This window comes from Sinohyriopsis cumingii, unplaced genomic scaffold, assembly GCF_028554795.1.
Source record: "Sinohyriopsis cumingii isolate HCF-2022 unplaced genomic scaffold, ASM2855479v2 utg000360l, whole genome shotgun sequence".
NCBI classification, from domain to species: Eukaryota; Metazoa; Mollusca; class Bivalvia; order Unionida; family Unionidae; genus Sinohyriopsis; species Sinohyriopsis cumingii.
In genome coordinates, this window is record NW_028315892.1 from 3,513,748 (window position 1) to 3,539,876 (window position 26,129).

A 26,129-nucleotide genomic window follows, 5' to 3' on the forward strand; every position below is an offset into this window, starting at 1 on the left:
CTTGAAATCGTTTCCACAGTTGTAATTTATTAAAGACAATAACTTAATATCTTCTAAATAATTGTATTACATGATTTATAATCCTTGGGATTGCGAAATTACTTCACTGGAATTGTTGAGTTGTTCTAATTTAGACTTAATTATTATCCTATTGTGCGGAGGACACACCACACAAAACTAACATAATTTTACACAGCTGCTGCAGTAGGAATCATCTGTATGTTGTGGTTTATTTGGTTTTGCACGGTACAAAAAGAGATGAAGTCCGGCTTTTAAACTTTGCGCAGTGTATTATTTCTCTGAAGGTAATAATACATTGCGTTTTGATGTCATGATTGGATATGAACACCTTTGGACAGTTTAATGTTATTCCAAAGTGGGCCCGACCTCCGAATTGTCTGTTATTAATGTAATTAACACCTTTATGACGGCTAAGCTTTAGGATTGCAGGTATAAATATGTGTCCTACTCATTAATCATTCTAATTTACCATGGAATGCGCATTTTAACCATTATTATTTGACTGTTATTCATTTGGGTCCGATGAAGTATTTATAGTTGTAGGTGAGCTACAAAAGAGGTACTGTTTTTGACAGATCAAGTGAATTTTTTGAATGTGGTACAAAGGCAGAGAGATTAATAATTTACTCTTGGGATTGGACTTTAAATATTTAGAAAAGTGAGAGACAAACTTTTATAATATCGTAACGCTAACATATTAAAATAATTTGACGATACTGTTTGTGGAATATAAAATAATGTAATCAGTACAAATCAAATATTGAACTTTGAATATATTTTGAATTTTAATATCACACCGTCTTATATATTTTAAACCTAGCACAATCGTCAAATATGTATTCATCCTAGAAAACACAAACTCCGGAATTGATAAGTAATTGCTTAAAGTAAATTTTTATTTCATATAAATTGACGAATTTTAAGTTTGACAAAGGAGTTTAGTTTAAATACAGACAAGGAAGCATTTGCTCATCCAAAGCCATCGGGATTGGTTACATAGATTTGTCGATATAATCACTGGCATGACTGATATAATTTTGGTCACAAATATAACAATGAATCGATCTTCAAATTTCTAATGACCAGTATTGGTATAATCGAATATTTGCTGTATCAGGGAATACAGTCTCTCTATTATAAATATTCACAGCGTAGGGGAGGATATTTTCCACAATGGACATACAGAAAAGGTATATAATTTGAAAATACAAGGTTCTGTAAGAAGAACGTTCAGCCACATAATCTATGACTTGGACTGTTCAAGCTAAGAATATGCTGGCTAGTAGTCTTGACTCTAGCCATGATGTGACAAGGTTCGAGACTAAGAAGCAATACCAGTCAGTATTGAAATATCCATGTTTATAAGTTGTCAAACATTTGGCTGAGCTAGATTAGTCGGATGAATGTGGCTGATTTATAATTGGCAGTATATTATCGCAGTATCTTCAGACAATTCATTATAATGAAAAATGTTTGTCAGGCTGTTTATTTGGAGCCATTGAGGTAATACATAAGGGGTTCGTTCCTTCCATGGCTTCTCAAGATCTGAATGACCATCTGCACCGGTTTATCGCATTTACCACTGGCTCATCAAATCTTGCTTGGAAGCTTATTTATCCCGATCAACCACAGTAGCATCCGAGTGACGTTCTGTTAAAGACACAATTTCCGTCCAAGAAACAAGAAACATTTCTACCTCCACTTTGCAGGGTGGAGGCTAGAGGTGGTCACCAGGACTTCCCGGGACAAATTGTTTTATGTACTTCCCTATTGAGGTGGGACCAGACCTAGAGACTAGCTCCTACTCCCGTGGATCATCTCTCTTACCTCAGTTCTTGTACTTGTTCTACTAGCCCTTTTCAGAGGTGATGTTGATCACAGTGTGTCATGGGTCATCCCACAATAATAAAAGGAGGATACATGTTTCACTTTAGGGGAGGTCCTCCTTTGGTTAAAATTTCCGTGCTTTTCATCAGGGTCTGAATGACTTGCCAGTTGAATGCCCAAGCATGCTACACCTCTTGATAATGAATTCTTGCTACCACCCTAGAGCCTCTGTATTTAATATAATTCTGATCAAATGTTTAAATTATTGGGTGAATTTGATTTAAGGAAGCCATTGGCATATTTAGCACTGCAGTAAAAAAAGACAGCCAAACAAGGTAAAAAATTATTATATCAGTCTTAAGCAAAACACTTTTGAACCAAGCTTTAAGCTCCAAACAAATTATTAGGGTGCTACAAATATATGAGTTTTTGCAAAATAAACATTTCTGGTAATTACCTCTTCTTTGTTGCAGAAAATTCAAACGGTGAACAAACCGTGCGATTGCTTGAAATATCTCGGTCAGGAACAAACCATTTTGGTAAATATTATGTGCTTTACCATTGTCTTTATTTTGTTCTGTATTTATGTCCAGTGTTTACTATCCAAATATAAATTTTGCTCCTTCCCTATCAGCTCATAGACCTATGCATCGGGTTAGATTACCCATTTGAAATTAGTTTATATATGTTTCTATCTTTATTGATTTCTTTTTTGGTCAACTGATACATTTCGGTACCTTTGAATATTCTTGCAAATATTATATTTAAAGCATCTTTTAGAATCACACGTCCAAAACAAATATATCAACATGGTTCATTCTAAACTAAGCAGCTTTGTTCTGAACAAGAGTGAACATTGGATAAGGAGGCAGAAACAAACTCAGAGTTGTATGTATGTAGTTTGATCAAAATGATTTTAAACAAAAGTTTGCTCAGATTTGAGCCAATAGGCATAAGAAGATATATACTGTATTACTAGTAAAGAAATAATTATATAATATCAAGAAAATGTATATCAATGATATGGGTAATAAGTTATATGTCAGTCTATTGTATACATAATACAATTTGTTGCCAATCAGTGATTCTGGTGTTCAACAAACATACTATATTTATCGCATTTCAATTGTAATTGGATTTGCTTGACTTTTGTAGGCATAGTTTCAATTCGGTTCAGAATTTGTTGTGGCTTTTGGTCAACATTGAATTTTGCCAGGAGTTGATTAATGAAAATTATGTAAATAATGATATATGTTGATACGTAGACTTAATTTAGTGATTCACGATCCAGCATTATATTCTTCAATGTGATCAGGCTGTGGCACAAATGTAAATTTTAACTATGTTAATGGAGATTATAACATTCTTTGTCACCAATACTAAAGTTAAGCTGAAAATAAATCGTGTTTGACAACAGTTTTCACACCATGCTACTTCATATATAGCGAGATGACATCAATCCACTCATTTTTGTTTTTGTTAAGAATATTGTTCTTTTCATTGGTTTGCTCAATTAATTTTCTTAAATTTTAAAGGTTTCACTGCCTAGCCTCACTCATCACAAGCACGAAAGCATGTAAAGAATTACTGATTTTAGATTGCAATTGACTTCAGTTCTCAAGCAATCCATGAATAATGTAATTACTAATTTTGAGTCAATTCGTGGGTGTCTGGATGTATCTATGTCACTGAAGATTATGTAAAAACTTTGGAATACATATTCCCCATGGAATACCTGTCCTGCATGTAATACCTGTCAGGCATATACTAATTGCCAAGTATTATCTGGTGTCTATTAGGAATTTTCTGGTCAGATGAGGTGTGGGCTTTGCGAAAGAAGATCATCGATACATAAGGGATGGCATGACCTTCCTCTCTGTAGAACATATACAATCGTTATCTGAAACTCTATGATACCATCTATTCAATGCTTAAGAGCACTTGCTAATCATAGGGGATATAAGAAGTCAATATCTACATTTGGAAATATGACTCTAGTTACAGTCTTCAACTGGTATGGTTAGGTCAAGGATCCATCCCAAGAGAGGAAACTTCAGAGTGGTACGAGAGAGAAGCCTTGGGATCTCATTGCCTCTTCTGCGAGATATCCTTCATGTTTCAGTTTCCGGTTGTGTTCGACTTACCCTCTTTTCTGATATTAGGTTGATCATAGTGGGTGATGGGTAGATCCCGAATGTAAAAAAGAAAGGATATGAGATTTTATTACAGGTACATCTGCCTCTTGCAAGGACCCATACTTTTCCTCGAGAAAGTTCTTATGCAATTATGGGGACAAGTGCATTATATTTACCAGAGTCCTCAACCATCTACTCTTAGAATTTTCGTCTACCGAGAAAGGTAATAAATGTTCGTGGATTATCATCCGTATTGTCTTAAACAATCCTCTTCGCGAGTATCCTTACAGGTTGTATATCACTGCCCTAGTAAGGAATATATTACCGCCCAGCATAGTGATGGTCACCATCGACCCACAAAATGCGTACCTCCACATCTCAATATTTCCAACTCCTTGCTTTTGTCTGGACCGGGAGCTTTCCTCTCTGCTGGTCAGTCTATCCTTGGCACCAAAAGCTTTTTCAGATTTTCATAGGAAGGTTGCACTTACACAAACTCCTGTTTCTATACCTGTCAAATGGAGATGTCACAGGCATCTCTAGCGGATCAAAATGTGTCTAGCATCAGAATCTGATTACTAAGTGAGTCTAAATAATGTGCCGCTAAGTGATTGTCTATCACAAAACGTTAGTGGTAGCGTTCACCAGGAGACATTGAGGCAAATCAGCCCATTTGTTTGCACTGAGTCTTGAAGCTCCTTGGCTGTGGATATTTGCCTTCCAAGTCTGGCATATTCTTGGGAAGAAGAATTCTTGCTCAGAAAGGTAAAGTAGTTTTACCGAAATTGTTTCTGGACTAACCTGTAGCAGAAACGCTATCATGTGCAAATTGTGTGAGAGTGCGTAAGTGAACAGTCTCCAATTTAATGTTCCCTCAGTGTCAGGTCAGAGGGCTTAGGGAGTGGTCCCCTTCAGTATAGCGGGAACATCTATTTGCTTCAATGTATTTAATTATTTATTCTTGCGTCTATCTAAGGACCTTTCTGTATAAGCATCAAGGATTAAATGGTCATCCTCTTTCAACTGTCGCTAGCGCGGTGTTTCCAAACTACACAGTATTTTCTTCATACTTTAAAGCACATCACTCAAGCACATCGACAACGATGGACACCTTTTGTCACAAGAGGGGCATTATTTTTGTAAATACACGTGAACGTCTCTTATCTTGCTTAGATTTGCTATACTCAAGGATTTCTATTAAGCAATAAGACTGTTTAGAAAGTTCGTTGTAAAGGTAAACACTTCAAGGTAAATCATTCTTATAGCAGCCCCCCCCCCCCTCCCCGATTTGAAACCATATGACAAACATACTAAATGCTACTAAATGGTAATGTGTTTGTGCAGTCCTGTGTATGGATTTGCTGTTTCTTTTGCCGTTTAGCCTTAAAGTGACCCGGACAAAACCTGACCATCGGTTTTCCAAGCAAATAACATAAGACTTGCTACCGCCTGCACGCTTATCTTCAACAATGCTCTACAAAAGATATGTAAAAGCTCGAGACAAATTACCTCAAAAACTGTCATTGCTTAGGTTACAAGGGACGTAGATGTGTATCTTGTGCATTTTTATGCATGTCATTAGTTTATTCTTAAGCATGTCATACATGACTCATATGCTGGAGTACTGGGTTCAAGTTTCACACCAGGTGCTTGATCTCAGGACGACTTTAGCTTCCATTCACGATATAAAGATTTTTTCATCATCTATAGTTTGCATGTATGAGCAGTTCTATGATATGAAGCTCGTGACATCGTGGTATAGTATAAGATTTGCTTAGATGCTATCCCTTTATAGACTGAAATTATATAATCTATTTAGAGGTTTATATTTATGACGATTGTCATCAAACTAATATTATAAAGAGGATAATTTCATTCGTTATGTTCATCCAGTAAATTCTCTGTCTCTTTTGTCCTATGAATGAAACGTCGTTATAAATGCTGAGTGATTTTCCAAGTACATAATTAGTACAAGAGGCAATCCCAAATTTTACTTCCCTATTGCCTAGCACGGCTGAACTGAAGTCGCCAGAAAAGTCCATAGAGAAATTATGTAGACCATTCTCCATTCTCAGCCCTATGGACCAGCTGCCACTCCTTTGAGTCATTCCTGATCATCAAATTCCCGCGGGTGTTGGCTATAAGTCTGCTTGAGCATAGCAGATCTACTGGGAATAATTCATTGTTCAATTTTTGTACATGCTTGACCATCCCTTTTCAGAGGTTTGGTTGTACCTAGTAGATGTTAACTTTGTCTTCTCTAAAATAAATCGAGGTTACCGGATTGAGTTCAGGGAACATCCTTCTCTGGCAGGAATCTGCACACTTTTCATCATGCTTTGTGTGACTTGCCATACGAGTGGATGAGAGTGATACATCTGTTGAGATTATTACCTTTACCCTTCTAGAGCCTTTGCTGTAATAGAATGGTGATCAAATGTGTGAAATAGGTTCTTATACGAAATGAATCGAGTGAATTTTCTGTAATAAATGCGGTATTGGTAAAATTTGATATAATATGGTTTGGCAATAAAAATTATCAAAACAGCATAAACAATTATCCTCATTCAATCTTTCTTGTCTAAAGCAAAACACTCTTTGATAACTGATTATGTGCTTTGTATCATTTCAGCATAGTCCAGAGTTTCATTTCCAAAGTTAACGAAGTTGTTATACATATAAGTATTACTTTATTTGAAATATTCTAAATAATGAAATCTTGTTTTACAGACAATCTAAATGGAGAACATACCGAATCAATGCCAAACCTTCCGCAGCAATGGAAGAAACATTTTGGTGAGTATAATGTTCTTTACGTTTCTATTTTTTAATGAGTTCTTTATTTCTAATAATCTTCTGCTGTCAAAATGATTTTCATTTTGTAATAGATTATTGCATAAGATTGAATAACCTCTCTGTTATTTGTGAGTATAATTTCTCTGTTTTCTGCTTCTTCAATTAATATATTGTACTGCAGAATATGCTGTAAGCTAGCATAATTATTTTGGAAATTGTTGAATCCCACAACCTAAGCAAATATATTAGCTTCATGCCGGTCTCAGGAGTTTGCTTAATAATTCGGGTTGAACTTGAGTCGAATGAGGGGATGGAAGTATAGATTGGCTAATTTTTATTATGCTTAAAAGTGTCTTAGAGAACAGCAGTATGGTACAAATTTAACAAATTAGTATAAAATGGTAATAGTTTATAATTGTATGTTATAATTGACAAAGACGTATAGTCAGACTACAAATAATCTATTTAAAATTAGTAACACGTTGTCTCTCAGTCTATTGCATACATGATTATCGTTGTTGCCCTTTTTGAGATCATGTGACATTCGTGTTTTGTTTGTCTGCTTTGTCCTTATAATTCTTTTGCGATATTGGTGAGTTTGGTGTTCTGTAATTGTTCCTACATTTTATTACAATTTAATTTTAATTAATTTTACCGAACATTTAATTTAGCATAATCTCCCCCATTGAATTGCATCTTTGTTGTGACCTACGTTTAGTCGATATTTGATTTGACATAATTTGATTACTATAAATTCTTTACGTAATGCTATATGCTCATTCAGTTGTAGACTTGATTTAGGAGGTTTCACACCATTAAGATATTTAATGAGCTAGCTCAGGTGGTCACGCAAAAGTCCTTTATAATTGTTTTGGCGTTTCAATACATTCATTGCCGCAGGAACTGTTGTTAAGTAGTCATGGTATTAAAACATGGCTTACTACAGGCTGAAATACACGCTTCTCATGCAGCACGAGTTTATATCACTCCATGATATTTGCTCTTAACAATAATAATGCATTCTGGGTGTCATTAAAATATTGTCTTCGTTTCTCGGCTTAGTGTTGAAACTTCATTGTGTTTGACACATCTTTATCCTCAATACCATACAGAGAGGAACAGTATTAATGATTTCAGATTGCATTTTACTTCAGGTCTCACGCCATGTGCTAATAGCATTATCAACATTTGTGAATATTGTTTATTGTTTTCAGTTTGTTTGTATCTATATAAGTGACGAGTTCAGGAGAATGTTGACATATGCAATTCTCCGGTGATAATATCCCAATTGCCCTTCATGGTCGGATGAGGTGAAAGACCTTGTTAAAATAGTTGTATCGATGGGGGAACAGAAAATGACATATTTCATCATCATCTATAGAACATACTGATTCTTTCTCCGAGTCTCTCGGGTCTCAGACGAGTATCTACTTAATGTTGGAATGTACTACAGACTCCTAGGAGTATATAGGATCAGTCTATGGTGAGATATGCAAGTCCATTGTAACCATGAGGTTTGTTCCAAACAGTCAGCACATCTTATGATTAGATCCAGAGTCCATTGCAAGGGAATAAATTCCAAATTGGAGAGAGCTGCCTCCAGGGTTCACTTCCTCTCCTGTGGGGCACCTTTCTTTCAGTTCCCATTGGTTTTCAGGTAACACTCTTTTCAGAGGTTTGGTTGAGCATAGTACATGATGGGTGGGTCCTCTCGACAATACACCGATCATGTAAGCTTCAGTTTTGCGAACATCATCCTCTGGCAAGGGTCCTATTCGTAGCGGAATTAAGGGTACAGTTATGATTCCGTCCCCAAATTGTGCAGTAGAGAGGCTGTTAATATTCCTTTATGAAGACTTATATTGATTTTTCTGGCATCAAAAGAAGGCGGAACATTTGATTATTAACAGTTCATTCGTGCTCATTCTTGCATGGGACAAACCTTTGGAGTCCAAAACCTCGGCTAATAATGCCTTAAGGCCTTGTGACTGGATGGTCCCCATCGACATGCAAGATATATACTTTCCACATCCAAATTGCCCCCTCATAAAAAGAACCTCCGGCTTTGTATGGACCGAGATATTAGTATTGTTCTCTCATATTAGGTCAATCAAGAGACTTTTTCAGAGTAATAGCAGTAACCGACACCGGTCTGTGCCACTGGGTACTACTATCCTTCAATATTTTTGAAACCCTTTTGATCCATAATGGACATTTAAACCGTTGCCAGGCGTAGAAAAATTGGAGGTAGTTTCATCTGAGGATTTTGTTTATGTATGACGAATATCCTCAGAAACATATCCCATATCCAGCTCGAATGAGTAAACCCACACCCGACCCTAGTGGAGGCACTGAGAGCAATGAGTTTGCTTTCGGTTCGCATTTATTTAACTCTGATGAGGATATTAAACTTCATGTATACCACATAAATTTACAAATGACTCACATTTCTCTAGCGTCGGACTTTCACCACCATCTGAGTTACATAGGACCATTCGCGACCTGTTTATGACAGGATTCAGCCAAACTCATTCATATCTGTCCATAGGCGTGTCATATTCGGATCCTGATGTTTACTTAGTTTTATGAATATTTTCAACCATTGCTACAGCAACTATAATTACCAAAACCTTTAAATGACATCTTCTCAGGATCTGTTCGACACATTTGGACTAATCTTTGCATAAAACATTATTGTGTGAAGACTTTACAAGTTTATGCAAATGATTCTGTTCTACCAACAATCGCAACTGCCGTCTACAAACAACCGTAACTGTCATTAGCAAATATAGAAAATATTTAACGACTGCGAGATCGACCTTGTTTATCTTTTCAACATCATCATTTCAAGAAGATCGTTACAAAATATGCAAACAATTATGAACTATCATCAAATATTCACGTTGTGAATAAAAGTTGAAGAAGGATCTAAGCAACTTTTCACAATATGGCCAATGTTACTAAAATATATAGAAGGTTTAAACGACTTAAATTAAAAACACTGCTCCACAGGTCTTTACCAATGTTTGAAGCAATTCATCTTGACAAAGTTCTTTCACATTTATATATTTATATAACTATCGTAGATCCGCCACCAAATATCACTAACAAAATTAATTAAAATCTTTTTTCACAACTCCGAAACTGTTAAATAGAATCTGGTTAAAAGTTAGGCTAAAATCATTATGGAACTAAGTCTCTGCACGCATGTGCAAATGATGCCATTTCATCAACAAATATTACCAACATTGATACAATAGTTGAGAATCATCAAAACGACTCCTTGGTCAAACGTGTATAGCATTTGACCGGACTTGACAGAAAGATACTAACATGAGGACCTTTAGAAGTTTGTAAACATATGCGTATCTACCATCAAACATGGCTAATTGTTTGAATAAATAGTTGACTAAACATGATCAAAATCACTTGCTAATTTGCCTATTAAAGCCACTTAAGTAACTTTGATAAGATTTATGAAAATAATTGCTTTACGGTTATGAATAGTTCCCTCATGCAGGACAACATTAAATAGGTTACACAATATTTTTTTGTTTGTTTTCAAATTAGGATTAAAACATTTTAATTAAACCTTTTATTTTAACATACTACACCTTTGGACTTAAATTATATACTACGTTATGTTAATGAGCAATGAAGATGTACAATAATATAATAAGTAACGCTTACAAAGATAACAATATATAAAGGATAAGTTGGGTTCAAAAGTTATTTTGTCATGCGAGTGAATTTGCTACATTGTTTGTTACACACAAATTGCCTGAAATTGGGCTTAACACAAACATATCATGTATTGCTTGTGCATTTATCATGCACACCAAAGACCTTGTTGGCAAATTGCTTGTCATACGTAAATTGCCTGAAATTGGGCTTAACACAAACAAATCAGGTATTGTTTGTGCAACGTTCATGCACACAAGTGACCGTGTTGGAAAAATAATATACAGTTGGCTTGATTAGTGTATTGATATAAACGAAAGCAGCTCTATATATTATATAGTCAATACAGAAATTACTATTTCTTTTACAGACATTTTAAAGTGGGAGGATATCAAGCAATTGCTAAATGATGATCAGCAACAGGGGCTGCAAGCATATTGTGGTACGTATTGGTTGCTTTTCTTTTGTTCATCTATCCTTGATTTGCCGTCGAAATGTTGTACTTCATTGATACGCTGCCAGTTGAATAATGCACACGATTAGAATAATAGTATCCTTGGGGTATGTAATTTACACATTTTCACATTTGGTAGTTTTCTAGCAGAATTAGCGTGAAAGCATTATTTACTTTATAATTTTATTATAATCAACCAAATTCCTGACAAGAAAACACTCTGTCAGCAGGATCCATAATTGATTAACATGCTTTAGCAACTGTCGTCGATCAAATGATAAGAACCAAGTAGCAGGCAAACAGGTATGGAGTTTATGTAATATCACATATGATCTTTAATTCTACCGGAGAAAAGAAACTGAAAAGCAATGAAAATGAAAATGTCATTACTTTAGATCAAATCAAAAACAGACACAACCTCCAAAACACAACAACAAAAAAAAAACCCAGATAAGTCTGAGAACATAAGACAATATAATCTAATCGTTTCCTACTGTGGATGGGCCTGTTTCTGTCATGTAAGTAAATGGAGGTAGGCTATTTCATGTGACATTAGAAACATTTATGTTAGAATCTCCACAACTAATATCGGTTAAAACAACTTCAGTTTTATAGTCAAAACAAACAAGATCACTTTTTTCAATGAATATTTACTCGCTGAGCATTTTTCAGACTGAAACTTTCGAGTAAACGAGCCTCTTCAGAGGACTATTGAATCTTTAGATATGAATGACCAAAAACACCCGTCGCTCTTGTTTGCCCCTGTTTCATCGGAATAAGATAGGAAGAGAAATGATGCTGATCACTCGCAGTCCAAGATCCAAACCCATATTATACATCCCTCTCGCCCACCAGGAGCTAGAATGGGTCCACACAAGGATCCAGGGATAAGATCGTTGGGTCCTTTTTACGAATTCTTAAGACGTGGTATAATCCTTAGCGACACCCCTAAGGGGTGGGTCTTCTTTCTTCAGTTAGATTAACCCTGTTTCAGATGCTTAGTTGAGCATGGTGGATGCGGAGTGAGTCTTCTTTATAATAAGCGGATGTTACCGGCTTCAATTCGTGGTTGGACTGACATGGTTGTTTGCCAGTGAAATCTGGTGTGATTAAGGGAAAATGTGTATTAGAGAGAACGTTAAATGTCAAGTCTCCAGCTTTCTACTCCAGGATTTTTTGTGTATCATGATGACATAAAATAGGACAAGTTTATTCTAGGACAGGGATGTTTCTAGTTTTGCTCTGTGGCTTTCAGTCTATCCTCTGCACCCAAAACCTATTCTAGAGTAATGGTCAACACGATCACCTACCAAAAAATCAGTGGGGATCCGTATTATTCTTGTTATTGACAACAGCTTGATATATACTGGCAACAACAAAATATGTCTCTTTCCTGGTCAGTCGTGGTCAGGCTAGACCTTTTGGTAAACCTAGAGGAACTGATAATTTTTTTCTTAGTATAAAGGGATTAATCCATGCCTTGCTGGACACATTAGACATAGTACTGTTCTTTTTGGTGGCATTGTGAGCCAATATTTTGCTGTTGTTTCGCCTTTATCTACCTCATTTTTTAATTTTAAATTCCGGGTTGGATCTGGTGTGTCTGAAAAGGTTGGATACCGCACAGAGACCTTCAGACATCACCAATTCATCTAGTGTCCACCTATTGAGCTTGTGATATATTCGAGACTGGTTTCTGACCAGATGCCTCATGCACGCAAACAAATTCCGTCTTTTCATTTCATATATGGTCATCAGCCTTCTTGATCTGCCAGCTCATTGTGTTTAAAACCATATGTCATTTTATACATGCCACATTAGCAAGGTGGGTCATTTTAACTACTTTCAGGCTCGAAAGCCTCTTATTTCTTGCTTAATCGATTACAAATGACACCCTGGTCAAAAACACCAAGCTGTATGCGTATATACATGCTTTAACCTGCTAAATTTGAAATCAATGGGCATTACGATAAGCAGTCCAGCTTGGAAACATATCTCGAAAATAATTATATTTATGGTATTTTTCCTTTAAAGTTGCCAAACTAAATGTCCAGAGATGTCATTATACATATTCTACATTCCTTGTCTCGAACAAAATAAATTTCAATGATTGATGTTTCGGTTAATGTCACTTTAACAGATTAATAGCTTTCACTAACATTCTATTTTATTTAGTGTGTTGATATAAATTAAAAGCTGTTCTTTGTTTTAGATTGTCGTGAGAAGTAATTTTCTATTGTTTTATAGATAATGTGAAATCGATCAGTGATACTCAACAGCAGAGTTTGGAAATACGTTGTGGTAGGTATCATTTGCTGTAATAAAGCGCATGTTTTCTTTTTCCTGCATTTGTATTAATGTTTTTATCACCAAATAATTTACGTTTTGCAACGCTGTCGTATGTATCTGTTTTAGGGTTTCTTTGGCAATCAATTCGCGGTTCAAGATTGAAACAAACAGAGACTCATTCCCGACGCCCAAAGAGCCCAACAAACGTTGCTGCTCCTCTTACCCTTTCAGTTTGTATCTTTCACCATGATGCTTCTAATATAGCAGCGTTAACCCGAAACTCCAATCTGCCTATAAGTACATTGTTACATTGTATACATTGTCTAGGTTTACAGAAAAGCTAATTTCAACGTTCTCAACGCTGTGATATCAGGACTGAATGGATAGTGAACGCTCTGACGGCAGGAATTAACTAGACATATTTAGTCTAACCCAAAGAGATTTAATGCTGCAACTAATATAGTTGTCACCAGATTATTAGAATTTAGAACTTTGTGTACTCCTTCTACAACTATACCAATTTGCTCAGCCAATGAACCATGGTTCGATTACCATATTAGTATAATTAAAGGGAACTAAAGGCAACGCACACATATTAGTTGTATTTTAAAATGGGGTTGATGAGCTCACCCGTATCATTAATACAAGAATAATACTGGTTTGTTTCCTATAATATGAGTGAAGATACCATTGTCATTTTCCTTGATATATGATGACATCAGCATCAGCTAACATCAGAGGAAACAAATTTTGTTTGTGAATTGTATTATCGGAAAACACTTTGCTTCGCGCATATATCAATGTCACGAGTGGCACAGTAGCCCCATCTCTCTATACTACCAACTGAAGTCGACTATACTGATATATGTTTGTTTCCAGAATAATGAATAGTCGGATTATTATATAATTGATTTTGTACAAAAATGAAAGCGAATGATGGTAGCTTATGTTAGCTTATATTCTCATTTAATACAAAACGCAAATAATTCTACTATTAGACAATTCAATTTTCCTTATACAGAATGACATAGAAGGCTCATATACAATTTATATTAAACAAACAAACAAGAAATGTACACAAAATTATTACGAAGAGTATGAAATTTGATAGAAGTCTAGAGTATAAGAAGATGCCAGATGGAGAAGGAAACTGTCTTTGTATTTCTAATTGCTATTGGTTTTAATATTCATCATCTCAAATGCAAAATACTGGATGAAAGGGTAAAGAACATAAAAGCAGTATAACGACCTGTGTAAATACTTTTACTAGCAAAGTAAAAAAAGAAGACAGCTCAACCAGTTTACACAAATAACATTGAAACGAACTAGCCGCCTTTCTATCGCACTTTATTGTTGTTGAGTTTGAAAAAATGTTATTCTCAAATTAGCTGCTGTTGGGTCTTGTTTTCTGTCGAAGATAGAGAAGATAGAGACTAAAGGTTTATGATAGCTCTTTTATATTTTATTCTTCTTACGTTTTATATTTTTGCTTTCTTGCTTGAGCTTGAACCTACAAGTAGACGTATTGTATAAAATATCATCCAACAGAACACACCTAAATGTACAATAATTATGAAGCCATCTTACGTATTGAAATAAGTGATGCTAGGCTTAAGTGATTTCTTGTAAGTCAAGGTGACGCAATATGATTCATTTTACTGAATGTTTCGGGTCGCGACGCTGAGCCAAATAAAATGATGGCGAGTAGAATTTTATACGAACGTCATCGCGGAGTCAAACCATACGATTTAGTATTTGGTCATCTGAACGGCAACATAATCTATAATAGATTAGAAAGCCTTGAAATGGACATGCAACTGGAATGTTGCAGACGAAGTGGCACAGGCAAAGATATGACGCAAGGACCCATGCAGGCGTCAAACGTAGAATCACAGGAGCAAAAAATGGCTTCTGTCGATGGCTGGAGCAAAATTATATTTGGGCACAAAAGGGGATATGATCTGTTATTCGTGTGCCGTAGAAACCAGATCATCTTATTCAACAATCACCAACGTACGCTACAAATCTAATTTCGCATATTATTTAATTACAATTTTTGAAGTATATTTTATAGATAATATAGTTGCTTACTAGATTGGGTTCAATGCATGAAAAAATATGACGAGCCATGTTATCTGATTTGGTGATATATTCAATGTGCTTTAATGTGCTTACAGCGTCTCTACAAATAAATAGATAAATTATTTTCTTTATTATTACCCGTACGTAGGTAGCAATGGGTCGTGAATCCAGCCAGAATTGTATCAACGTGCAATAAATTACACGCATTACATACCGAAGAAACATTCCATCACATAGGGCAAATACGTATGAAAATACATTAAATTTCTCTGGCATACATTTTCCTGTGCAAGTGAAGGACCAGCCAAAATTTGAGATACTAAAAGTATTTAAGGAAATATTGCTTCTGTTAGGGACAGTGAAAGAACCAATCCGCTTCCGGTTTCTTCAGTGGCATCTGAGCGTGCAGTTGACTTGCTCTACATACATACACAACAACGACAAGAGCAGACACTACGTCTGGATTAAATATTTATCAGGCCTGACAAATAGGCAATATAACAAGCACAAATATGCGAATTACGATTACAGAATATGTTTACACGGTTTTCCTACCGAAACACTTCTTATTAATCAAGGCAGAGACCATGTCAATGTCACATATCGAAATTTGGAAACTTCTGTTGTAAGAAACGTGTTCCTTGTATAATTTGTGCTGCTTTAGAGTTACCACTTGTTCCCATATCTAGTGAATATTACGTTCTTAATAACACTTCTACAAGAAAATATCACGAACTTGTCTCAGGTTGTATGCTTACAAAGTCGTCAGCTTTAACAATACGCTAGACAAGCCTAAATGTATAACACGGTGTTTACTGTTGGGAAATATTCATGTAGATCCTGCTAAGGGAGGTTAGTAACATTAATCGTATCCCGCCTGCAAACGTAATTTGTGATGCATATGACAGAGATTTCCCAGTAACCGCTAGGTAGAGTCAAGTTCAGGTATCACTGGATTTTTCATGTTGATATCATGGAGCGGAGGATAACAAACGAGAAATTGAGGACGCCTAAATGTATCTATTTAGTCTCTTGTAATCTCATAGGTTACCCGCATTTCATCGTAAACCATTTTGGACAATTTGAGAAAAAGTAACTGCAATGCCAAATAACCTTGGTAAATAATTATCGTTCTCGAAAGCATGTGACCTATGAACACTTCACGTAAAAAGCTAGTTAAGAATCACAAACAAATTTAAGTATACCTCAGAATAATTTGTTAGCAACGCGCCAAATTTATCACGAGCAAAGTATTTAATTGGTGAATATTTGATGAGACCACTGCAATTTTATTTCTTGCTCTCTATGCTAGGAAAGCAATCCGCTAAGCAGGTACTATTAAGCAAGCAAAATCATGCCACAAGGAATGCCCGTATTAATGGTGATAAAGATGATCTAGCGGCCCTCCTTTATTATACTACTCATACTTGCCCTCCATCATGATAGTCCAATCGATTGGAGTACATCCAAGAAAATCATGAATAAAGTGCACAATACAAAGAGTATGCTAAAGAGCAATAGAAGGATAATACCGATGTACCTCTTTCAAATTGTGTCATACTGTGCTCATGCAATCTGAGTAAAGTACTATGTACGTCGTGTCACATTGTTATGAATGCAGATAATGAACCCGAAATGGTCATGTAATCATTCATTTCTGAATGTAAATGTTTTTATTCTGACTTCAGAATATTATATAAATCATCCTGTTTGTTATCATCTGCAATGATGAAGACATCAAATCCACAATGCAAGTGTGTCCTATATCACATGGTAAATTTTAAGTAATCATTTAACAGACATACATACCTCAGTCGCATACATATTTCTTAGATGGGGAACTTCCACCAGAGTGCACAACATACAAGTGTCTACTAACTGTAGAACATATTCTTGTTGTATTAGCGATTTCCACTATCCGTGGCATGAGTATTTTGATGTGAGTTGCATCAATAAACTGTATAAACATGCACATTTTATACCTTTGGCATGAATGCAGTCATAATAAAATAAAAGTATGTGTTAAGCAGTATTCATGTGTTATCGCTGTCATTTATTTAAGACACATTTCACATAATGTTTACATTCTTCTCTGGTCATATTTTATCTAGCTCTATCTTTGCTTTTGGCAGCCCTGGATGGTCGAGTGGTCTAAAGCCTCTGACTTTAGAGATCATACACAAATCTCATCTGTGTCCGCTATAGTTCGACACAATGGCTGTATATAGCTTGTTGGTTGCTCCAAGCTAAACAAAAAGAACCAAGCCAAACAATGTTTGCATTCATTTGTAATGGCTGTCTTCCTTAATTGTTGTGAGCTTCTTCATTCGTTTTTATTTTGCCACTTTACCTTAGTCGGCGTGATATAGCCACAATCATCATCAGGTATTCTAGACGCCACTAAATGCATACATGTTGACCTCTGTTAGCCATTGTTAACAGGCAGAGGCAGGTCTATGTGAATATTTCTGCCTTACTGTGTTTTTAGAGGGAATAATTAATCAGAGATGCAGAAGCTTTATAATATATTATCATTTATTGCTTCATTAATCAGGTAAACCATATCTGCAAATAACATTTTATTATATGTCTTTCCAGAAGAAACTGCTCCCGAGTTGGCAACACATCAGGCTGCAAACTCTAAATCTACCCAGTCATCAGGTAAGCTTATTCTTTTCTCGATTTTAATAGATTCATGGGTTATATCATACTTAAATGTAACCTTCCACCTGTTCAGGTAAGCACGTTCGGTTCGTCCATTTTGGGAAGAGTGCTGTCAAGAAATTACAGATGGTGCACTGAGCCATGCTTATGCACGTTTCTGCAGGTCCCATTATTTATAATGTGGATGATGCCAAAAGAGCTACAAATTATTTCCACAAAAATATATGTCGACCACCAAGAAGCGTTTAAGCTTCCAATCTTTTCGACATCATCCTGTGTATCCTGTACATTGTCTCGATCAATAACGTAAAGGAGACGCACACCACTGAGCATATATAATAGAAGTATGGTAGAAAAAGATATTGGACTTGTCCCAACACAACTCACAGATAACATCTTTTATTCGGTTGCAGCGTATTCTGCGTTTGAAACCATAGATCATGTTATGCATGTTACCAAGGTACATATGAACAGGTCGCCACTGAAAACTGTGAACCCAGTATTAATTGAATGTGTGTGTGTGCATCATCTCCGCAATGCTAAAAGATGAAGAATCGGCGTGGAGTCAAGTTTACATCACAGAGATGTGTGGTTAGAAGCATATCTGACTTGTGTTGAGAAAACATACCAGAAAGTAATCTCTCCCAATACGCACCAAATGCCGATCCTAAAGAGTTTAGCAAACACGCCATTGTGTGTGTGTGATTACTATTTTTAACGTAGCTTTAACAATTTTTCATTCATATCGCTACGATGTCTGCAGTGTGGCAGTTTATAGTGATGTCTAGCACTGGGGCATCATGCTGCAGACATGTAGCATGATGTCCCACCCAGTCACATTATCCTGACACCAGACCGACCAGTCCTAACACTAACCTCTGCATGCAGAGCGTCTAGCGAGGCAGCTGTCGGTATCATTTTTGTAAGTCTTTGGCATGACTCGGCTGGGGTTCGAACCCACGACCTACCGCTTCCGCAGCGGACACTCTAACCACTAGGCCACCGGAGCCGTAAGGCGTCTTTTATTTTTAGTAGTACAGCTGTGATGTCAAAGAAGAGGTGATCTGCATAAATGTTCACGTCTTTAAAGATACGCCCATGCACAATCAAATATACGTTGCGTAGTAGAAGGTATCAACTTCAGTTGTAAATGAAGAAATGTTAAAACGAAAAACAGCTGACAGTCACTAGACGATTATGAGCAATCTCCATGAAAATATAAGTTAAGTTAATTTGGCGGCCCAATCAGCAACAATTATAGAACTAACAGAACGACAACATCCTGAAAGAAAGCATATCTCAACCGGCATGGGCTATATAATGTGAATGTGTAACAAAGAGAAAAAGTGCGCTGCCAAAGTTACCTTTTTGCGGCTAGCTAGCGATTTAAAACATTTGAAAGAACTGTTGCGAATGGGATTTTGTTGATAAAAGAGAAGATTTCATGGTAAAAAGGCATATGTTAGCCCCTCCCCTTTTTTCTCAATGAACTTAAACCAACCAGGACAAAATTCATTTGCTTTTCTGACTGTTTAGTATGCGGGTTGTGGCATCATCTAATTACACACATTTTTTAATAGAACCCCATTGGAATCCCTACGAATAATCTCTTGGAGTTCCTTTTACAAGTCGCACTAGATCCGTAACAACCTCTTTGCAATGAAGCCCCACATGAGCTTCTAGAACTAAGCTAAACATTATGCATTCCAGATGCAGTTCAAACCTATACATACCTATACATAACAGTTGCCCCAGAAGTTAAAATGTTCTCTGATAGTTTTGCTTGAACGTGTGTATGTCGTCTGTTTGGCCTCAAGACCCACCGTAATCGGCTTTGACGCTAACAAATTAATTAATAAGAGCCAACAGCTGTCCTTAGCGTCATTTTCTAAAGCCAAAACCATCACAACCATCATATCCTTAAAAGTGTAATTTTCAATGAAAGTTGTCTTGCCCACCAAACCACTTAAAAGAATCTGTTTTAAGTTTTTACAAATATCTGGCCGTGCCATGAGTCTACATCAACGAGGATAATATAGGAGTTGGAACTTCTTTCTATTCTGAATTAAGCAACCCATAAATACCACAACTAATGCTATTTTAGTTTCGTACTGATATTAAATTGGCACTAGCTACGGTAGTATACATGTTGTTGGATGCCTGTCCTGTGTTGATTACTGTGCCGACTTCCATGGCACTGTGACTAAAATCCGTAAGCCAAAATTAAAATTATCTGAGAAAGTGCCCACTAGATGTAGATGGACTTTAGGTTTCCTTATCTAGTGTCTCCTTTTTCGACAACCACACGGAATGTTCACAATTCGAAATTCATGACGCATTTACTCCATCTCCTCTTCTGCAAACGTTGTAATGGAAGACGGAATGGGTTCTCATTCAAATGTCACATTACTATTGGTCATATTATGCTACATGGGGCAAAAATGGACTTTCTTACTAACTCACTGGTATTTATTAAATAATGTATGCACGTTTAATAAGCTTATAAGTTACATTCATTTTTGCAATAACAAAATTGGTAGGCATTTATTTCTTAGAATGTTTTAACTTTGCTAACAAAATTAAGATTTAAGGGTAGTTTGTCGTACCGTTATAATATTGCAAATCGTTTTACCTCCTTTGTAGAACCGGAACACGAGATAGAAGAATCAAGAAATGAGCATCAACCAGGCACCGACCCAGAACAAATAAGAGAGCTCCTGGAACTGCGTGACGCTGCCATGTGTAAAATCTGCTTTGGCAGCAAAATGAGTGTATGTTTTATGCCTTGCAAACATATGGCAACCTGTGCCAAATGCAGCATTCCTTTAGATATGTGCCCAGTTTGTAGAGCAAAAGTTAAGGAAAAAATGAATATTCGTTTTGAATGAATATAAGCTCTAATATATATATATATATATATATATATATATATATATATATATATATATATATATATATATATATATATATATATATATATATATATGACGATCTGACAAGCAGTTAGGGTCAGTTGGCAAGAGAATATAACATGATTCCCCACTGAAGTATTTAAGTATTCAGTGGTCAGAATGCCACGCTCTGAAGGGAAAAATTAAACATACAGCAGTATGCATAATGTTTGCATGCAAACGGCAAAATAATTGTAACGACCCTAAGAAGAAGTTTCAATTAAACAGTTATATAATTGAATTTCAGCTCACCTGGCTATGGCCATGTGAGATTATGGTTCTGTGTCAACACTCGACGTGTATCATCCTTCCGTCCCTTGTCCATAGGCACTCGTTTGTGCACAATTATATGATTGATTTTGGATAAGATTTAAATATGCCCTCCAATCTCAGTTTGTATCAACACGATCTTGGAATAATTTGTTTATGAATAAGAAACATTTTACCGAGAAAATCTTGCAACTAGTTACCTAAGATTATGAACACTATAGAACCCATAACTGGATCAGTATTCGATCAGACTGGCATGTAAAGTTGTATCACGAAGATCTCAGACGAATTCAATGCAAGCTTATTTAGATTCCAGGCTGAGTAGACGGTGTGCTCCAATCAGCAGCCTTCTGGTTCTAATTTTCATGTCTTGACCAATTAGTCACAGCAGCTGTCTTGAGTGGGGAACTGATTGGTTTTCAAGTTCTGACTCCATCCATTTCCTAACCGCGCCTTGGCAGTTCTCATATTCTATGCTACACAGATTAACTCATTTTGTAATTCCAAATAAGTGTGTACATTTTCTGGATATTTTCTGGATGGAGTTATAAACTGTTTCTGAGGTTTGAATCAAGACCTAATAGTGGTTCTTGCCAATAATATGGCTTTTATTCAGAAAACTTGTTCAAATTAGTACAACCAATAATGTCTGGTCTGCATGGACTATATCTGTGTCTAAACTCTTGGGATTGTACCAGCCATTTAAAGGTAAATTAGTAATACATATAAGATCTTCGTTTTCAGCATGTAAATTTATCTCTTGTTTATTAATTCTAGTGCGATGTGTGTCAGACTGAATATTTCCGAAATTGTAAAATTGAGAAAAGAAATAAATCTTTAAGCCTAATGTACATAATGTTTATAAACATGCGCAAATCATATGATATACATTGATTGGTTAATTGACATGGCGTCTTGCAGGCATCAAGTCAAATTCAATTAGTGCTTTCATTCGATGTGTTTAAGCGAGAAATCCCATCTCTTCTGAATCGTTTTCTATATAAAATAATAAACCACAAATTACGTACGCTTTATATGAAACATCTTGTATGTAACTACACAATAGAAATATTGTCATTAAATTTGAGGAGTTAATTTTATTCTTATAAATGCACATTTTGGAAAAGAAAAATGAGGGAAAAAATCAAAATTGGTATGGACTGATTATGCATATCCCATGTATACAGACAATAACCCTGTGGAGCAGAAACGGATAAAATAACTACGAATGTAGGGAATAGGTTTAACGCATGCGTAAAAGCGACCCTTTCGTCTCTCAAGTGACATAATGCCATTCAAAATGTATGTGTACCTTTGTAAATAAGTACACCGTGGTATTACCAAGATTAATTTAAATTTTTCATAGTTTCTGCTGAGATGCATTTGGTCCTTTAAAACGTGAAATGCCATCCTACATATTTTGTACATAAGAACCTTTTGGACATAGGAATAGCGTAATAAATGCAATCAATACTTTCTTATGAAAATATTCCTATATTAATCTTTCTCGATTCATCTGCGATGTGAAGCATTCATTAGAGGTGTAGTTTCTTTATTGTTTTGTAACAAATGATGTAATATTTTTACCTGAGAAACATAATGTTATAAATAATACAAATCATTCTTAATAGCTTGGATAGGTATTCACCCTTTTAATTGAAAACGTTTCTCAGATAATATTGTTTTCATGTATTCACGTTGATGGGTATGTGTCGAAATTTATTTGGTGTTATTCTGCAACGTATACGTAAGGCATATACTATAGTGAAAGTCATACAGGTCATGTATGATCATTTATTAATCTTAAATTAAATATAAATTATTGTTTTAAAATTGTATACTGTTTATTTAGGCGAAGTCTATTCAATTGTGATTATTGTATGCTCTTGCTTTAACTATGAGGAAGAAACTTTCAGAAGAAATGTATCAATTGCTGTGGACTTTTACAACAATTGTGGTCAGATAATAAATTGTGACAGAAAAAGAGTATCGTCACACTACACGGGATTACGAATTTGCTTCTCGACTTGCGTAGCTCTGGACATTCAATCCCGACTGTACCATATCAAACCTTTAGGTTGATCAGTTCCAAAACTGTCAAAGTATTTCAGCATTGACTATGACATATGTACTTATCGGATGTGTAAATAATGACCTTCAAAAAGGTGTATGAATCTTAGAGGATCCAAAGAAAGTAAATAATCGTCATTTAAGGGTATGCAGAATGAAATTTTAACTACACCCATATTACTGAAATAGTCGTTAGTGAACGCCTACATGACCTGTATTACTTTCACTATAGAAACAGTTTAAAACATATGTTGTGTACTGATTTTGATGTAATAATTTCTCTACTGTACTACATCTATCTAAATTCCTGACAAGTAGAAAAAATAAGTAAATGCTAGAAGCATTCACAGAACAACACAATTTTGAAAACTTAATTTATTCGTGTCCCTGTGTATATCTCTCTTCTTAATCGTTTTGAATATGTTGGATGATGCGAACAATAGCGCATTGCTAATTATACCCCTTGCCATACTTTCTACATAAGGTATTGGTTTTTAAACATTATTTAGTAATGTGACCATCTAAGTCTACGATGTAAGTTTTAGGCAGTCGTTTCTCCATATGAGGATGAAATAGTCTCAACGTAAAGCCATTTAAAGTCGTTTTCATTGTATATCTTGTACGTACGAAATTATTGTTTCGCGAAATATGATTCATTTTTGTTAATTATGTTAAGGTCATATTCTATTTTGATGAAAAAATAAAGTCTATTTATTTGTTTCTCTGTCTTCTTATATTTAGTTAGGTTTGATGCACTAAACATATAAGTTATAATCCCAATATCGTTAATTAAAGTTGTCCATTTGACGCTGAGTCGTATTTAACATAATTTGCACGAAAGCTACAGACAAACTGTGTCAACCCGAGAAAAGGTACGATATACATATTTGGTAGTACTCATTGTGAGGCATTTAGTTCTTTCAATGCATTTTGCTCCTCATTTGAATCTATTAATTTTACGCATCCTGTGTTACTTTTCTTTAAAAAGGGAACTAGTTTATGTGATGACTGAGTATCCTTTCACATATATAATAGCTTGTAAAATTATTTTAATAATATAGTAACTTATTTAACTACATCGTCATCATCGACGCAACTCTTCTGTGCAACATGAATTACTGTATTAAGTGGTTATATATGGAATATATGGCGACTATGACATATCATGGTGATACATTAAAGTAAAGGTTACAACTGCATATTTAAGTTTTACAAGGGCTTTACTACTTTGCTTCTGGTTGGTGTTTATGCTAGCGCAAAAGATGTAAAGGGGAACTCAGCAAGTTTTAGTAGAACATTTTACATAGAATACAAGGTTCGAAGTTGTCTTCTTTGCAGAAAACACAACAATATTTCACTACAAATGTATATAACATTGGGTATGAGGCAATGTGCTTCTTATGTCGAATAAAAAGAACGTTTGACATAAAATATAATTAAAATAACCCAATGTTGTATATCTCATGATTGTATGAACTTGCCATATTCATTTAATTTGCAATTTGACTGAAGGAGATAATATAATTAAACTAATTAATTTCCTTTTCCCAAATTAATTTCCTTTTCTTGTACAGAGTGTTCAGTCCGTAAAGAATATAAATTACTTGTCAATCCACATAAGTCATGTATTGGAACATCACAGTACCTCTTAAAACCCACGTGCTCTCATAGCCATTGGGAGCACCATCTATGGTGCTTTCCTGTAGAAGATGTCATAGAAAAGGTTTATACCCTTTATGTCACCATATATTGTCCGTTTTTGGAGATAATAAAAATTATTTTTACATGCAAATTTTTCATTGTTCTTATAGTTTGGCAGTGCCAACCAGCAGTATATCGAAAATGTCGCAACGGAATTATTTCATCCTGCACAATGTCATAATATGTTATGATCGATGAGTTTCTTATGGTGTTGTCGTTTAAGATATAAGGTAATTAATTTGTGTCTTTCGCATGTTTTATATGTTCCATGCCTTCCGCCCCTTCCCATCTGGTTGAAGAGTAATCATTTTCGTTCCTTTCAAGCAACACATTTTTTACCACTCTTTAATGTGAACTCAATTTATTAAGGCCTGTACAATGCATCTTCTTTCCATGCACGGAAAACTCTTTATTGCAAAGAATTCCATTGAAATTTGCACCATTTTAAATCATCAAAACAAATGAATTACAATCTAGAATATATTTCATATTTTGTTTCTGTTTTGTGTAAAGACGTCTCTAAAAGTTGAACATTCCCTCCCGTGGGAAATATTGAATACAACAACGATTGCACTTCATTTCCCTCAACGTTTTGTACTAGTTAACCACATAATATGTTGTGACTTGTTCCTTCTGTTGAAAGATAAAGTAAATTTAATTGACTGTATTTATCTGTAATTATGTTATTCCATTCGCCTCAACCCTTGTTATACAGTAAACTCAAATACAATATATCCGGACTAAAACTCGTATTCTACCACTGACATTGCATCAAACGTTCACAAATCCCAGTTAGTTTTATTTTTCATTCACAGAGTAAATCTAAGCATATCTATAATTGGCAAAAAGGAGGTATGTAATAAATTTGCATCAGCGTTCTTTGTTTTGTTTTGAGTCAGGGACAAACGCATTTAAAATGGTATTTAAATCCATATCGGCCGGACGACTTCAAAGTACTCCTAAGCTATATCAAACTCGCGCTTTCCTCTCACTCAAAAAAGCACGGTTGTGTTTGTGTTACCTGTTTCTCTTCATTATTCTTCCTCTTCCCTCTTCACGATATATGTGTGTTGTATGCTTGTTTTGATTCTTTGCATTTTGATTATTATTATAATTTTATTACTATATGATGATCCTATGAATGCCAAAGAATATTGTAAATACACGAAACACCCTAACAGCTTTCTA

The 26,129-nt window shown here is 35.4% G+C and overlaps 1 protein-coding gene across 6 annotated transcripts in view; it reads left to right on the forward strand.

Moving 5' to 3' along the window:
• LOC149774268 (uncharacterized) overlaps window positions 1-23,960 on the forward strand; it is a 60,139-nt gene extending 36,179 nt beyond the window's left edge. For all 6 annotated transcript variants that reach the window (XM_089945536.1, XM_089945531.1, XM_089945534.1 and 3 more), the window contains 6 exons: window positions 2,322-2,387; window positions 6,714-6,779; window positions 10,831-10,902; window positions 13,162-13,215; window positions 17,884-17,946; window positions 20,593-23,960. In XM_089945536.1, the coding sequence (XP_089801662.1) occupies window positions 2,322-2,387; window positions 6,714-6,779; window positions 10,831-10,902; window positions 13,162-13,215; window positions 17,884-17,946; window positions 20,593-20,837 (566 nt within the window). In that variant the 3' untranslated portion in view covers window positions 20,838-23,960. The remainder of the gene's footprint in view (window positions 1-2,321; window positions 2,388-6,713; window positions 6,780-10,830; window positions 10,903-13,161; window positions 13,216-17,883; window positions 17,947-20,592) is intronic.
• The last annotated feature ends 2,169 nt before the right edge of the window (window positions 23,961-26,129 follow it).